General features: G+C 36.7%; 1 protein-coding gene across 1 annotated transcript; it reads left to right on the plus strand.

Annotated features, from left to right (window-relative positions):
• Positions 1 to 8257: 8257 nt before the first annotated feature.
• LOC131315679 (uncharacterized) lies at positions 8258 to 13077 on the plus strand. Its single transcript, XM_058344864.1, has 5 exons — positions 8258 to 8332; positions 8440 to 8725; positions 10756 to 10923; positions 11267 to 11502; positions 12648 to 13077. The coding sequence occupies exons 2-5, from the start codon at positions 8441 to 8443 to the stop codon at positions 12892 to 12894; spliced, it is 936 nt and encodes a 311-aa protein (XP_058200847.1). The 5' UTR covers positions 8258 to 8332; position 8440; the 3' UTR covers positions 12895 to 13077.
• Positions 13078 to 13424: the final 347 nt, after the last annotated feature.

Below are 13424 nucleotides of genomic sequence, written 5' to 3' on the forward strand. Positions count from 1 at the left end.
AGGGTTTGTCAGAGATGCTCTGGAAGGCCGAACTCAGGAACATGATCCATCGAGTGCAATTTTGTTCACCCTCCTTCCTATTGGTTGAAATGGTGTGGATCCACCACATAGGAAGCATGACATCACTTTGTGGTGGGATCCACAACATTTCAACCAATAGGAAGGAGGGTAATATTCACCTTCTTAAGTGGAGGGCAAACAAAACTCAACTCTAATCCATGGGGTCAAAATTTGTCGAGGGAGTCCTCCGATCAGCCACCTTCTTTTTGCAGATGATACAATTGTGTTTTTTAAAGTGAACCAAAGGGAGGTGCAGATCATTGATTCCATTTTGACGGATTATAAGAAAGCATTGAGGTAGCTCATTAACTATCAAAAATCCTTGCTATTTTTTTTAGCAATACCAGACAAGATTGAGGGTGGAGCTCAATGATGTCATATCTATTCCAGTTCGGGCAGACCTTGGAAAGTATTTAGGTCTCTCGACTGAAATTGGTAAGTCAAAGACTGAGCTTTTGAGCTATATAAAGGATAGAGTATTGCAGAAATTGACGGGTTGGAAGGAGAGGTTGATTACGCTAGCAGGAAAGAGGTATTGTTGATGTCTGTAGCACTTGTTCTTCCTACGTATACTATCTTAGATTGAAGGGTTGTGTCGTTAGATTGAAGTAGCTATGGCTAGATTTTGGTGGGGTCAAACTGTGAATGAACGAAAAATTCATTGGATGAATTGGAGTCGATTGTGCAAGGAGAAATTCAAAGGTGGACTTGGGTTTCGAAGTGTTACTGCGTACAACTTGGCCCTCTTAAGCAAGTGTGGTGGCTCATGATGGCTCCCCATTGTCTCATGGCTAAGGTACTTAAAAGTAAGTATTTTAAGAATTGCAGTTTCAAGGAAGCTGGTTTGGGGACTAATCCATCATATTTTTGGAGGAATATTTGGGAAGGGAGGAAAGTTCTTTCAGCGGGGATGCGTTGGACGATTGGGAATGGAACATCGATTCGGGTGGATGGTGATCCTTGGATTCCTAAAGTGGAGATTTCAAGGCCAGGAGGGTTGTGGTTGATGATAGTATAGAGATAGTGGATCAACTCATTAATCTGGTGTCAAGATCTTGGAAGTTGAGTGAAATCCAGAGGTTGTTTGATAGTGATTAAACACGATGCATTTTGAGCATTCCTGGCCAATGTCATGCACAAATGCCCCTGACTCTTTTTGTATGGCATTTCTCCTATTTGGGAACATATAATGTCAAGTCGGGTTACATAACAGCAATGGAGCTTAGCAAGCAAGGTTCAATGACAAGTGGAGATGAGGGAAATTCTACTTCTGGTGTCCTTTTAGAGAATCAATGGCTACATCAGTGGAGACACAAAATTCCAAAGAAGATTTTGCATTTTATTTGGAAGTGTCTTCATGAGATTTTGCGACCTAAATCAAAAGTTTTACAAAAAAAAGGTTATTGAGGAGTCAAGCTACCCAGTTTGTGCGTTGGAGGCGGAAATGGTTCTGCACTTGCCCTTTAGCGCAACAGGTCTAGTCTTTGTTCCCTTTTAACACGGGCTTGGTTGGTGCTAGTTACAATTCATTTGTTGATCTGTGGGATGCTTTTGAGGGTCATTGGCAAAACGTATCGAATAAGGACTAGCATTTTTCTCTTATAGCAGTTGGGATGTGGTATATATGGAAAAACCGAGATGGTGCTGTGTTTGAACATAGAATTTTGCTGCCTCGGGTTGTTAGTTCTAAGGCAGCAGGTTGCTTGGATGAATACTGAGCAGTAAACCGAGTAATGGGAGAGACTCTGAGCACTAGAGAGGAGGTTTGTACATTGCTTGGCAGCATCCGAGCACTGGTTTTGTCACGCCCTCGATTTTCAACATAAATATATAATCCATTTCAATTAAAGATCCTCACATAACGTTAATAATACCTAAAGGAGTTCCCATCTGTTCAATTTATAAAATAAGTCCCCAAGTCAAAAGTTGTACAACTTTGGTACTCCGGCCCAAATTAAGCTTAAGTTCTGGTATAATAAAGTTATCAAGTTATAGACGATTTAGTCAAAAGAAATTTTAGAGTAATTAATTACAAACTCATCTTTATCAAAAGGAACTCTTTAGAAAGATGATAAGGTAACCAAATAATATTTAGCTTCCAAAAGTCTTCAGTATCCAAGCACAAGATGCATGCAGCTACTGTCCAGTATTTAAACTTGAAAAGAATGATTAGGTTCAGTTACACTAGCCTAATAGGAAAATCTTAACCAATACTATGTGTAAATATAATGACAAGTGCATAAGGATGAAGACACGAGATACAATTCAATCGATGGATAACAATCAATTCATGAGTATGCCAACATTCAATACGATCATTCTAAGACTTGCCATTATCACAATATGCCAACTGGCTCACAAGACATTGACAACTCTAGTAATCTCGACATGACTCACTATCGCCAATCTCTACCATCTGTATTTCCACCCCTTGCGTTACAGTATAACACCATGAGGGTTACCGCATTAATAGACTTACATTCCGGGTCTTGAGAACCCCGTACGTCTCGCAAAGATCTCCAACATGTGTCCAAGTACCTCATTGTTTATTGACTCATCAAATCGTGAACTTAAGGAACTTTTCGGGTCTTAAGGCCCCATATACCCACAATATATTCCGGGTACTCGTGACCTCGTACATCTATTTTGCATTCCGGGTCTTAGGGCCCCATATATCCACAATACATTCCGGGTACTCGTGACCCCATACATCCATTTCACATTTCATACCACGTATTTCCAAGACTCTAATTTCAAGAATATTGATAGGAGAGAGATATTGATATTAAGTAGGTAGTTCACATATTAACTCGTATTTCCGTTTTGTTCCCAAACTCTTTATCTCAACTCACCCCTCGTATAATATGGCACAAATTATCAAGTTGTCACATTGTACATTAATAAATACCTTAAGATTACATTAATCCTCTGAGTCTATCATGACGCCTTTTGTCATGTACCGTACCCACAAATGACTCCACGACACACCATCCGGTAGGTTCTAAACAAGAATCTTACTGAAAGAGTGCCAAAGGAACCTAGGAAGATCAACAAGACGATGCACGAGGATACGAGTCATAATCCTATCCACCGGATCACTAATATTATACTCTAATGAGTGCCAAGAGACAAGATCAAACGAGTCAATAGGACACAAGTAATCATACTCAAGAGTGACTTAAACATGTTCTAATTATATAGGGAGTCGTAACACAGAACGAGAAATTTAAGAATAGCCATAGACACTGGCAGATTGACACACCTCTACTCAAATGACCATAACTTTCTATGTACTCAGAGTCTTAAGGTGATTCTGATGGAAATGGAAAGCAAACTTCAAGACCTACGAATCGATATAAAGTCTGCATAAATCAAACATCAAACGAAGAAGTTATGGCCATTTGAAGTTGGGCTGAAACCTAAAAGACGGACAGAATTTCTAGAGAGTGGAGGGATCGATCTCTCCTCTCATGGGGATCGATCCCCATAGGGAAAAATCCAGTTTTGAAGTGAGGGATCGAACCCTCGTGCTTGGGGATCGATCCCTGGGCGATTTCTGCAGTTTTTGACAGACTTCAAAGAGAGCGAAGGAGGATGATCAAGGTTCGATTTCCACACCAAATCAATATACAAACACATAAAAGAGGTAAAGAAGTCCCTACCTCACAACGAAAACCAAGCTCAAAAGCCCTAGCCTCCTTGAACTCCTCCAAAGCTTCGTTCTAAGCTTTACCCGGCGAAACCCAAGCTCAAAAGCGCGAATGGAAGATCGAATGAAGGTTGATTCTTGAGGATTTTGTGAGCTGGAGTGAAGTTTTGTGAGAGAGCAAGAGAGAGAGAGAGAGAAAGATTTTCGGCTAAAGAGAGAGCGAGAGGGACGGTAGAGAGAGAGATACAAGGAGATAAAATGATCTCCCACACCACACACATCCCTTTTATACCTCTATATCTTTATATCACACTTACACTCCCTCTAGTTTCTATTCTTTCACTTCAATCCTCAATTCAAACAATCACATAATAAACTACATTCTCCCAATAGGCATTTAATATATATTTCAAAATTTTAAAAAAAAAAAAATCTCCGGGTCTCTACAGGTTTTGTTAAAATTAATGTGGACGGAGGATGGGCAAAGTTTTTCTAGGAAAGGTGCGTATGGTGTTGTGATCAGAGATGCAAATGGGATGTTTATTGCTGCTGCAGCTGGTTGTTTGTCTTGGTGTGGAAGCCCAGAAATTGCAGAGGTCATGGTGGTTCGTCGCGGCGTCCAAATGGGGCTTCAATTTGGACTAAATGCAGTTATGGTGGAGAGTGATCCCAGATAGTCATTAACATGATAAATGGGAATACCATGGTCAACCAAAGCGTGAATTCTATCATCCATGATGTTAAGGTTCTGAGCAATGATTTTCAAAATTGTATCTTCTAATCTGGTTGCGCATACTTTGGCTAGTAAAGGTTTAGGTGGGTTGGATTGTAGTTTTTGGACTAAATCCCCTCCTATTTGGCTTCTTGATCCTTTGTTTAGGGATGAAGATTCCTCTTGATGTATTTGGCTTGAGATTTATAATACCATCTGTTATTGTCTTAACAAAAAAAAAATGATCTAGCATATTTCTATAATTTTTTGAGTTTTGTCCTTATTTAAAAAAAAAATTGCATGTTTTAGTTTTGCGCCAAATTTTTATGAATTATTGATTCATCTCGACAGAAGGAATATAAAAAATTAAAAAAGATTACTTTTACCCAGATATTTCTAGAAATATCGAAGATAAAGCACAAAAAACTAGCTTAATATTTCAAAAAATATTAGGATAAAAGTCATAATTGTTTACTTTTTCAATTCGTTTCCACAATACGAAATAATAAATGCAAAAATTTCACACAAAACTAACAAATGCGATTATTATTATTATTATTATTATTATTTTGATTAAAGACAACTAAAAAAGCTCAAACAATCCCAAAAGCTCTAAAGAAGAACAATTTATCCAGGTTGAACAACACAATTGTATCCTGAGTTATATTTTCACATTGGTAATTGGTAGCAAATGCGGAATGGAGTAAATTGTTTCCTTTTACGCAACTTGATTCTAAAGTCAACTGGAGTAAAAAACTGAACATGTTTATTTTGAGATTTTGGATTTTTTCCCTACGCACAGTCTTCAATAAATTTTCTATTAATTATTACTCTCATTTATTTCTCTCCACTCATTACCTAAAATTCAAATACTAAAACGAACATGATCTAAGGGGAGTTCATTTACAAAACAAATTTTTTTGTCAACTATATACAATTAAGACTAAGTTAGGTATACTAAAGTACAATTAGATAGGTTAGGTACACTATAGAAGTGTTGCGCTTTTTTTTGTTATGTCACATTTTTACTTTTGTAATATGCAAAAGGCACGCATAATTTTGGAGCACCGTATGTATAGTTTTTGTGTATGATACAAATTAGTTACACATTTTATCGTATCTTGCACTCTCTCGTTTTGGTGAAATTATTATTAGGAGTATATGAATATTGTTAGATAGATCTCAATTAGTTTTATTAAATAAAGTTTTTAAAATCACCTAAAATCATGTTTAGAACTTAGAAGATACAATGAATTGAAAGTAGTAAAAACTTCAAAAAAGAAAAAGAAAAAGAAAAGGATATGCGAATATAATCGAGGTGAATATTATTCGATTTAGGTTTTGGTTCTTTTATTAAACGAGCCAAAAATTGAGATTCAGATTTAGTTCATTTAGTACATAATAAAACTCGAATAAGACTTTACCGAGTCGAGTTTCGAACAGATCAGGAACAACTGGGTTCATTTATTGCTCTAGTTGTACGTACCTCTTAGATTTTTTTTTTTAACTAGTCCCTCGTGATTCAAAATTTCAAACCGTGGTAGTTCGGGGTATCTCTCCCGAATAGATGGCCCCCCACTTCTAATTAATGTTTGGTAGGCGCACATTTAGGTTCTGTTTGAAACTTAAGGAAAAGAAAGAAAAATTAAAAAAAAAATCCTTCTATTATTTGGTTGGAAGAGAAAGAGAGAAGAAAATAAAATTTTCAAATTTAGTGAATAGTAAATTTTTCCACCCATTTTCTTTTCCTTTCTTTTCCTTAAGTTTCAAACAAAGCCTTAATTTTTGGTGACGTGTCAAATGCTTGTTGGTTTACCGCACAAACCATGTATACAGAGCCTCCGTGTAAGCTTTTTGGCTAAATTCATTTGGACTATTTGTTGTCCCTATTTAATCTTTTTCGCATTTGTTAGATTTTTGTCAATTCATTTTTTTGGATTATTGCTTTGTCATGATAAGAGGAATTCAAAAAGTAAAAATTATAATTTGGATTTTCATGTTAATTTTTAATTTTTTAGATTTTTTCCGTCATGACGAAGTAATAATCTACCGAAAAATTAACAAATACGAAAAAAATTAAATAAAGACAAAAAAAGAAAAATGATTGGCACTTCACTTTTTTATAATGTCACTCAAAAACTTATCTTTTACGGCCCGTTTGGATGCGTCCATAGGGGGAGGGATTAGTTTTCACCCCGTAAAAGACCCGAGGCCCACGCTTTACCCCCGTTTGGATGGCACAAACTGAGGGGTACTGGTTTATCCTCCTCCTTAACTAAGACCGGAGAAGGGGGGATGCGGGGGTCTAAGTTATGGATGGGGTTTGAGGTGTTATTAAGTTATCCCCCTAATCCCCTGAAAATTTGGACGATTTTAACCCTCCTTATCCCCCTTCTCCCAATCCCCAATCTGCTGGGTTTTGTTTTCTGGAGCGACAGAACAAAAAATAGGAAGAAGAAGAAAAAGAAAAACAAGAACAGATCGGAAAGAGGAGGGATCGAACTAGTGATCGTAGCTGTTATTGGTACTGTTGTGTCATAGCTGCTGTTGCTACTGTTGCTACTGCTTCTCATTCTTCTTCCTCCTCTTCTTCTCTCTCTCTCTCTCCTCTCTCTCTCTCTCTCTCTCACGACGACAGTTGCAGAGTAGATAAGAACGAGGTTAAAAGACAAAGGAAATTATTATGTGCATGTGTGCCATGTGTACTCATGTGTTCCAATAGCGCCCCAAAACTGTGTCGTTTTGGGGTTGCAAAGGGGTAGGGGAAAAAGGCGGTAAGGCTTGGTGTGGGGGAAAACCGAGAAAAAAATTAAGTATTTTAAAATTCAATCCGTTTGAATCAGTGGAAAGATTTTAGTTTTTTGATTATTTTATTTTAAACAGTCATAATTAATTTTTGACTTTAGGGCTCTCGTTAGTTAGGCCTAAGAGATAATTCGTTTTACGACTTTCTTAGGGCTAATCAATGAGAGCCTCGAGTCAAAATTTAATTATGACCATTTAAGATAAAATGATCAGAAAACTAAAAATTTTCCACTAATTCAAACAGATTGAAATTTGGAATTTTTTTTTTAAAAAACCAAATTTTATAAAAAAAAAATTGTTTAATAATAATACTAAATTCGCTAGGTAGTAGAAATAAATATTACGGCTTAAATTGTGAAATAATAATTAAATTTGCAATTATATATAAAACGTAATACATAATGAATTTAGGGAATGCACAAGGGCAAAATAGTCATTTGACAATTTTTACATCATTTACCCTTCCTTATACCTCCTATTAATCCTTTTTCCAAACGAAGTACTATTTAATCTCCTTCTCAAATACTTCATCCAAACAACCTATTATTTAATCTCCCTCCATAAACATCACATCAATGTGGACCCTCCATTATTAACTAATACCACCTACTATCTTATCCCCTCTTATTAACTAATACCTCAATTCTTTACCCGCATCCAAACGGGCCGTTAGTATAAAAAATATACTCCCTCCGTCCCAAAATGAATGACAATTTTTGAAACTCGTGTTATTTTTCATCGTTTATATCTTTCAATCTATAATGTTTTTCATGAATCTGAAAACTTTGTATAATAGAACTAATTGAGAACTATCAAACAAAATCTATATTACATATTTTTTGAGATCTATATTGAAATATATAAAAAATTGAATTTGACACAAATATTAAAAATTGACATTAAATTTGGGACGGAAGGAGTACTTCACATAGCAAGGCACAATACAAGACAAATTTTGGATTGTCGTCGTAAGAAATTAGAGTGACAAAATTATTTTTCAAAAAATAATTCAAATGAATTACTAGTATTTATTTCTCGGCGGAATGTACGGTTGTCTCCACCCCAACTGCCTCTTGTACTGTCGTGACAATCTCTCTCCTCAGCAGGTAAGCGACATAAGACTCTCCGTCTCTCTCTCTTTCTCTCTCTCTCTCTCTCTCTCTCTCTCCGTGTTTGTGCATACGCGTTCATCTAATCTTCACTCCCAAACCAGAATGGATCAAATTCAGCACAAGTACGTCGAAGCCAACGGTCTGAACCACCACGTGGCCGAGGTCGGGACCGGCCAATCAGTCGTGGTGTTCCTCCACGGGTTTCCGGAGATATGGTACTCCTGGAGGCACCAGATGATTGCCGTCGCCAATGCCGGCTACCGGGCCATCGCGCCCGACTGGAGAGGCTACGGGTTATCCGACCCACCACCGGAACCCGAGAAGGCATCATTCGGTGACCTCATCAGTGACCTCCTCGGAATCCTCGATGCCCTTAGCATTCCAAAGGTAGCCTCGAATTCTTCTCTTTTGTTCTTTCGAAAAGAATATGAGTACATGCGTGTCTCGGGTCTCAAAAAGATGATCGGAGCTATTGATTTTGTTCAAAGTATTATTTAGGGTTCTAGTGACAAATCAGCTCAATTGAATATGGATAGGGGCGTTCACGAAACATAATGAGCGCCTCCAATCATCTTTTCGGGTCCCAAATCAATACGTATGCGGGGTATGTACCCCGTTGTATGTACTCGTAGCAATCAATCGAATTCTTCTCCGTTGTCTGTGATTTTCTGTTGGTTGGAAGAAAATGGTGTGAAGTTCTTGAGTTCGGCAGTTTATCCTAAATATTATTGGGAAAATTAGCTGTAAAATAGTTTCCATTCAGAGGAAGGACGTCAGCAAAATAATTTTCAGTACAAGGCCTTCAACTTTTTGAGTTTTTTAGCCATAAGCCAAAACATGTTTATGCACTTTCATAAGGTTTTAAGGTGCACTTTCCTATTATAGGGTTTTAGTGCACTTTCATAGGGTACTCTAGGGTTTTAGGCACTTTTATAGAGTACCCTATGATTTTAGGCACTTTCCTGAGGTACCCTAGGGTTTTAGATACTTCAAAAGAGCACAATTGTCCTTATGTTTGATTGCTAAAGGTGTTTGTCCTTGAGCTCAAAAAAATATAAATACGAGGGATTTTTTGCTAAGTCTCCCTACCTTAATTTGTTGAAAGGTAGTTGGTATTATATATTTTTAGTGATCTTTTATTTAGCTTGTACATAGTTTTCTCATCAAATTTTTTTTGGATCAATCATTCGTCTCTACTCGAATTGAAATTGAAAAGGTTCAGATATGATGACAGTAAAGAAGACAGTTGTATCAATTTTTTTTCTTTTTTTCCAGTGAATTTGTTATACTTTTGGACGTAATTTTTAATGTTTTAGATTCTTCTTGTCGGGATGAATGATTAATCCAAAAAAATTAACATAAATCTAACAACAATTCAGAGAAGACGAACAAAAGTAGGAAAACACAAATTTAGGCCAAATGGTTACGGTCCATAATTTTGTATCATTGCTACAATTTTCTAAAGTGTGGCAATTTTCAAACTTTTAAGGTTTTATTTTTTTGACATAAGAAAAGATACTTTCAATTATAGTAAATTATATTTTCTTTAAAAAAATCTGCAAAGAAGCTCCGCGTGATTCCCCATTTGCCCATTTCCTGTAAGCTTTTCTTAGATTCTTCTTTTTTTGGTAATTTATGGTTAGAATTTGTTTTTTCCTCAACTAGTAAATCAAAGAGTATTTAAAAGAAATCGAAGCAGATAAAGATGTACTAGTAAAGACAAGGACAGCTGAAAAATGAGGCTGAATTATTTAGGTTTTTTTATTCGCAAGTCTTTCCCTCTAAAAGACTCTAACGAATCTAAAGTAAATATTTAGACCCAAAAAAGTTAAAACTTCATTTAAATACAACAATACAAGGGTCTTCTTAACCACCCCAAGGCGGAAACTAGACAATTTAGAATTTCAACACACATTAACAGATGTCAATATACATTGTTGGGACCTTAGGTTAGAATTAGACTCTGGATTTTCTGATTGTTTTCATTGTTGGGACTTAAAATGCTTCCATTAGCAAACGTAAGACAAGGTTTCATCGTAGTTTTCTTCTGGGTGGCAATGTGACATGTTGGTGAGCATTCCTGCATGGCTGCACCTGCATAGTGAATACCTATCCTTTTTTTTTTAGGAAGTTGTAGCTTCTATGTAAAGTGAAGGGAAAATGACGGCCCAAGACTTGTTTTGATAATTAATACCCTCCAAGGACAAGCTAAGAACATTTGTTAATACTGAAAATAAAGATAATATATAGGGTAGAGACAATTTCAATCTCGTAAGAAAGGAATTGGAACCACATTCGACACATCAGGAGAAACTTTTGAAGCCTTGGTTGACTTTGTCCCAAGTGGCTAATTCGCAAAATGAATTCCCCCTCAAGTGTGTATAACTATAATCCTCTCGCTCTCCTGTTATTCACAGGTTTTTATTGTTGGTAAAGATTTTGGAGCTTGGCCTGCTTACTATTTTGCTCTTCTCTACCCAGAAAGGGTTTTGGGAGTCGCTACTTTGGGCATTCCATTTGTTCCCCCAGGTCCCGTTACATACAATAAATACCTTCCTGAAGGTTTCTACATCTCAAGATGGAAGGTAAGCAGTTGTTTTCTCAGTTTACTTTGTGTCAACTGATGAAACAACATTAGCTGCAACCTAGGCACTGTTCCCTTACAGTTTTATAGAATCATTTTTTTTGCAGAAATTATGTTGATAAGAATCCTCCATATTTTCATAGGGTATTCATTCTTCAGCAGAAATAGTTTTTGAGAAGATGAGAACATCTTTTCAATTTTCTTATCCAAAAAGCGTTCCCTTTTCAAAAGCCACCAGACGATGTTAAAGCCATCCACCAAACAAATATCCCATAATTTCTTTGAAAACTGATTCTGAAGACTGTGATTCAAACTGAAAACTTATGATTGTAATCTCATCCTAGGAACCTGGACGAGCTGAAGCTGATTTTGGCCGTCTTGATGCTAAAACGGTAGTGCGGAACATCTACATTCTGTTCTCCAAAACTGAAATACCAATAGCCAGAGAAGACCAGGAGATTATGGACATGGTTGAATCATCTACTCCTCTACCCCCTTGGTTCACGGAGGAAGATCTTGAAGCCTATGGAGCTTTGTATCAGAAATCTGGATTCCGTACTGCACTGAAAGTTCCTTACAGGTAATTAGTTTATTCCTGTCTTGAGTTTTCGCATCAATCCGATACTTAATATAAGTGATGCAGGATGCTTATTTACTATACAATTCATCAAGTAGTGCCCTATTTACATTTTTTTGTTTCAATCGTATAGTATTAGCTATTAGGTTTTCTACTTTAAATACGAATTCTATTTACCTTTTCAATTATAGTTATTTGCGTGTAAAAAGAAGCTTTGGTCATTATACTTGTCAGAATTTCATTAATGACTGGAGAGTTCGTGATTGTGGCCTTGTGTTTAGGATTCTCGCCGTCTTGTGTGATTCTTGTCTCGCCTCTCTCCTTTATCACTGTCATGTTGTCTAAAATGAAGCTAAAGCTGATAACCACTGCTATATCACGCTATATGACCTCTGTGCTTGAAGAAAAGGTCAGCTTTGAAACTTTTTACAGGTTCGGCTGACCACCTTCTTAGCAGCTTGTGGCTAATAACGTGCATGTTTTTTGCCATGCTAGTTTTATCTGGAAAAGTAAGTTGTGCTATTAACCCTCAGTCACTTGGTCATTTTATTAGCCGTTGGTAAATTGGTAATTCAATCAATTAAAATGGTGTAATTCAGTCTCAGACTCTCAGCTTAATTGAGTTCTTGATTAGCTGTTGGTAAATGGGTAATTCAATCAATTAAAACGGTGTAATTCAGTCTTAGCTTAATTGAGTCAAGTAGTTAAGCGAATAGAGCAGTTTTTCCGTATATTAATATCAAAGATGGAGGCCTAATCTCGTCTGATTAGGTGGATTGATTTATCTAAGTTAGTTCTTTCTGGGGTTCATTTTCATCAAAGATCATATGCATAGGTAGTAGAGTTTCTGAGTACTTTCGTTCGTTATGATGCTTGTACTTTCCATCCTTTTAACCTCTGGTTAATAAAAATTTTCTTTGCCGTTAAAAAAAAAAGAGTTTTGGAGTGTACTGGTAGATTAATTTCTGGGCTTGACTTTAAAATTCATGTGGTTGCCACTGGACCTTTATGCTCACATTGGGCTCTAAGCCCCTTGACCTTTAAATTTTTATTTTATTTTATTTTATTTATTTTATTTATTTTGGGTAGAAATAGGCATTCTCCAGAAATAAAGCATTTGCTCGTTCTAACGTGCCTCACATTTACAGGTCTTTTGAAGAAGAGTTCAACTTACCAGATACGAAGGTCGAAGCTCCATCGTTGCTAATCATGGGCGAGAAGGATTATTGTTTCAAATTCCCTGGAATGGAGGACTACGTAAGGAGCGGACGGGTGAAGTTTTTCGTCCCAAATTTGGAGATAACCTATGTGCCGGAAGGAACTCATTTTGTTCAGGAACAGTTCCCGGATAAGGTGAACAAGCTACTTCTCACCTTCCTCCATAAGCATCGTTAATCTCTACCATTCAAGAAAGGTTTGTTGTTGTTATCTTGTGTTGATATGTCAACTGTGAGATGAATAATCAAGGGAAGACTGTATTTGCAGATCTTTTGTTGCATTCTTGTAATTTGACAATTCTCATGGCATTTCTTCACCCTTCACAATGTGTGAGAGCATGAAATAATTTTCCCTTGTCCATCTCTCTCTCTCTCTCTCTCTCTCTCTCTCTCTCTCTCTCTCTCTCTCTCTCTCTTCTTTTCGAGGCAATTGTTTTTAATTATGGCTCTTAATGAGACAGCCGATGCTTGGATCTTTGTCTTTCTTGAACTTCTGGATTTTAATTCAATAAAGAAAGCTAACAAGCTCTCAAAACTCCTCTGTTCATTTCATCAAGTGCATCAGCAAAAAATGCTGAAACAAGTTTCGAGACAGAATGGTGATTTATTCGGTTAATATCTACGAGGGCAGTTAGCCTGGTGGTTGAGTAGCAGCGCGCAAGGGTTTCAAATTTTTCATGTTAAATATTTTCTATTAATTGGATGAAA

The sequence above is a fragment of the Rhododendron vialii genome, chromosome 2a (assembly GCF_030253575.1).
Source record: "Rhododendron vialii isolate Sample 1 chromosome 2a, ASM3025357v1".
Taxonomy (NCBI): domain Eukaryota; kingdom Viridiplantae; phylum Streptophyta; class Magnoliopsida; order Ericales; family Ericaceae; genus Rhododendron; species Rhododendron vialii.

What these genes read in the sequence shown, in the direction of transcription:
- LOC131315679 (XM_058344864.1), top strand. Translation starts at nt 8,441, where the DNA reads ATGGATCAAATTCAGCACAAGTACGTCGAAGCCAACGGTCTGAACCAC. An exon ending in ATGCCCTTAGCATTCCAAAG is followed by an intron (nt 8,726 to 10,755) that starts GTAGCCTCGAAT and finishes TGTTATTCACAG; the next exon opens with GTTTTTATTGTTGGTAAAGA. An exon ending in TCTACATCTCAAGATGGAAG is followed by an intron (nt 10,924 to 11,266) that starts GTAAGCAGTTGT and finishes ATCTCATCCTAG; the next exon opens with GAACCTGGACGAGCTGAAGC.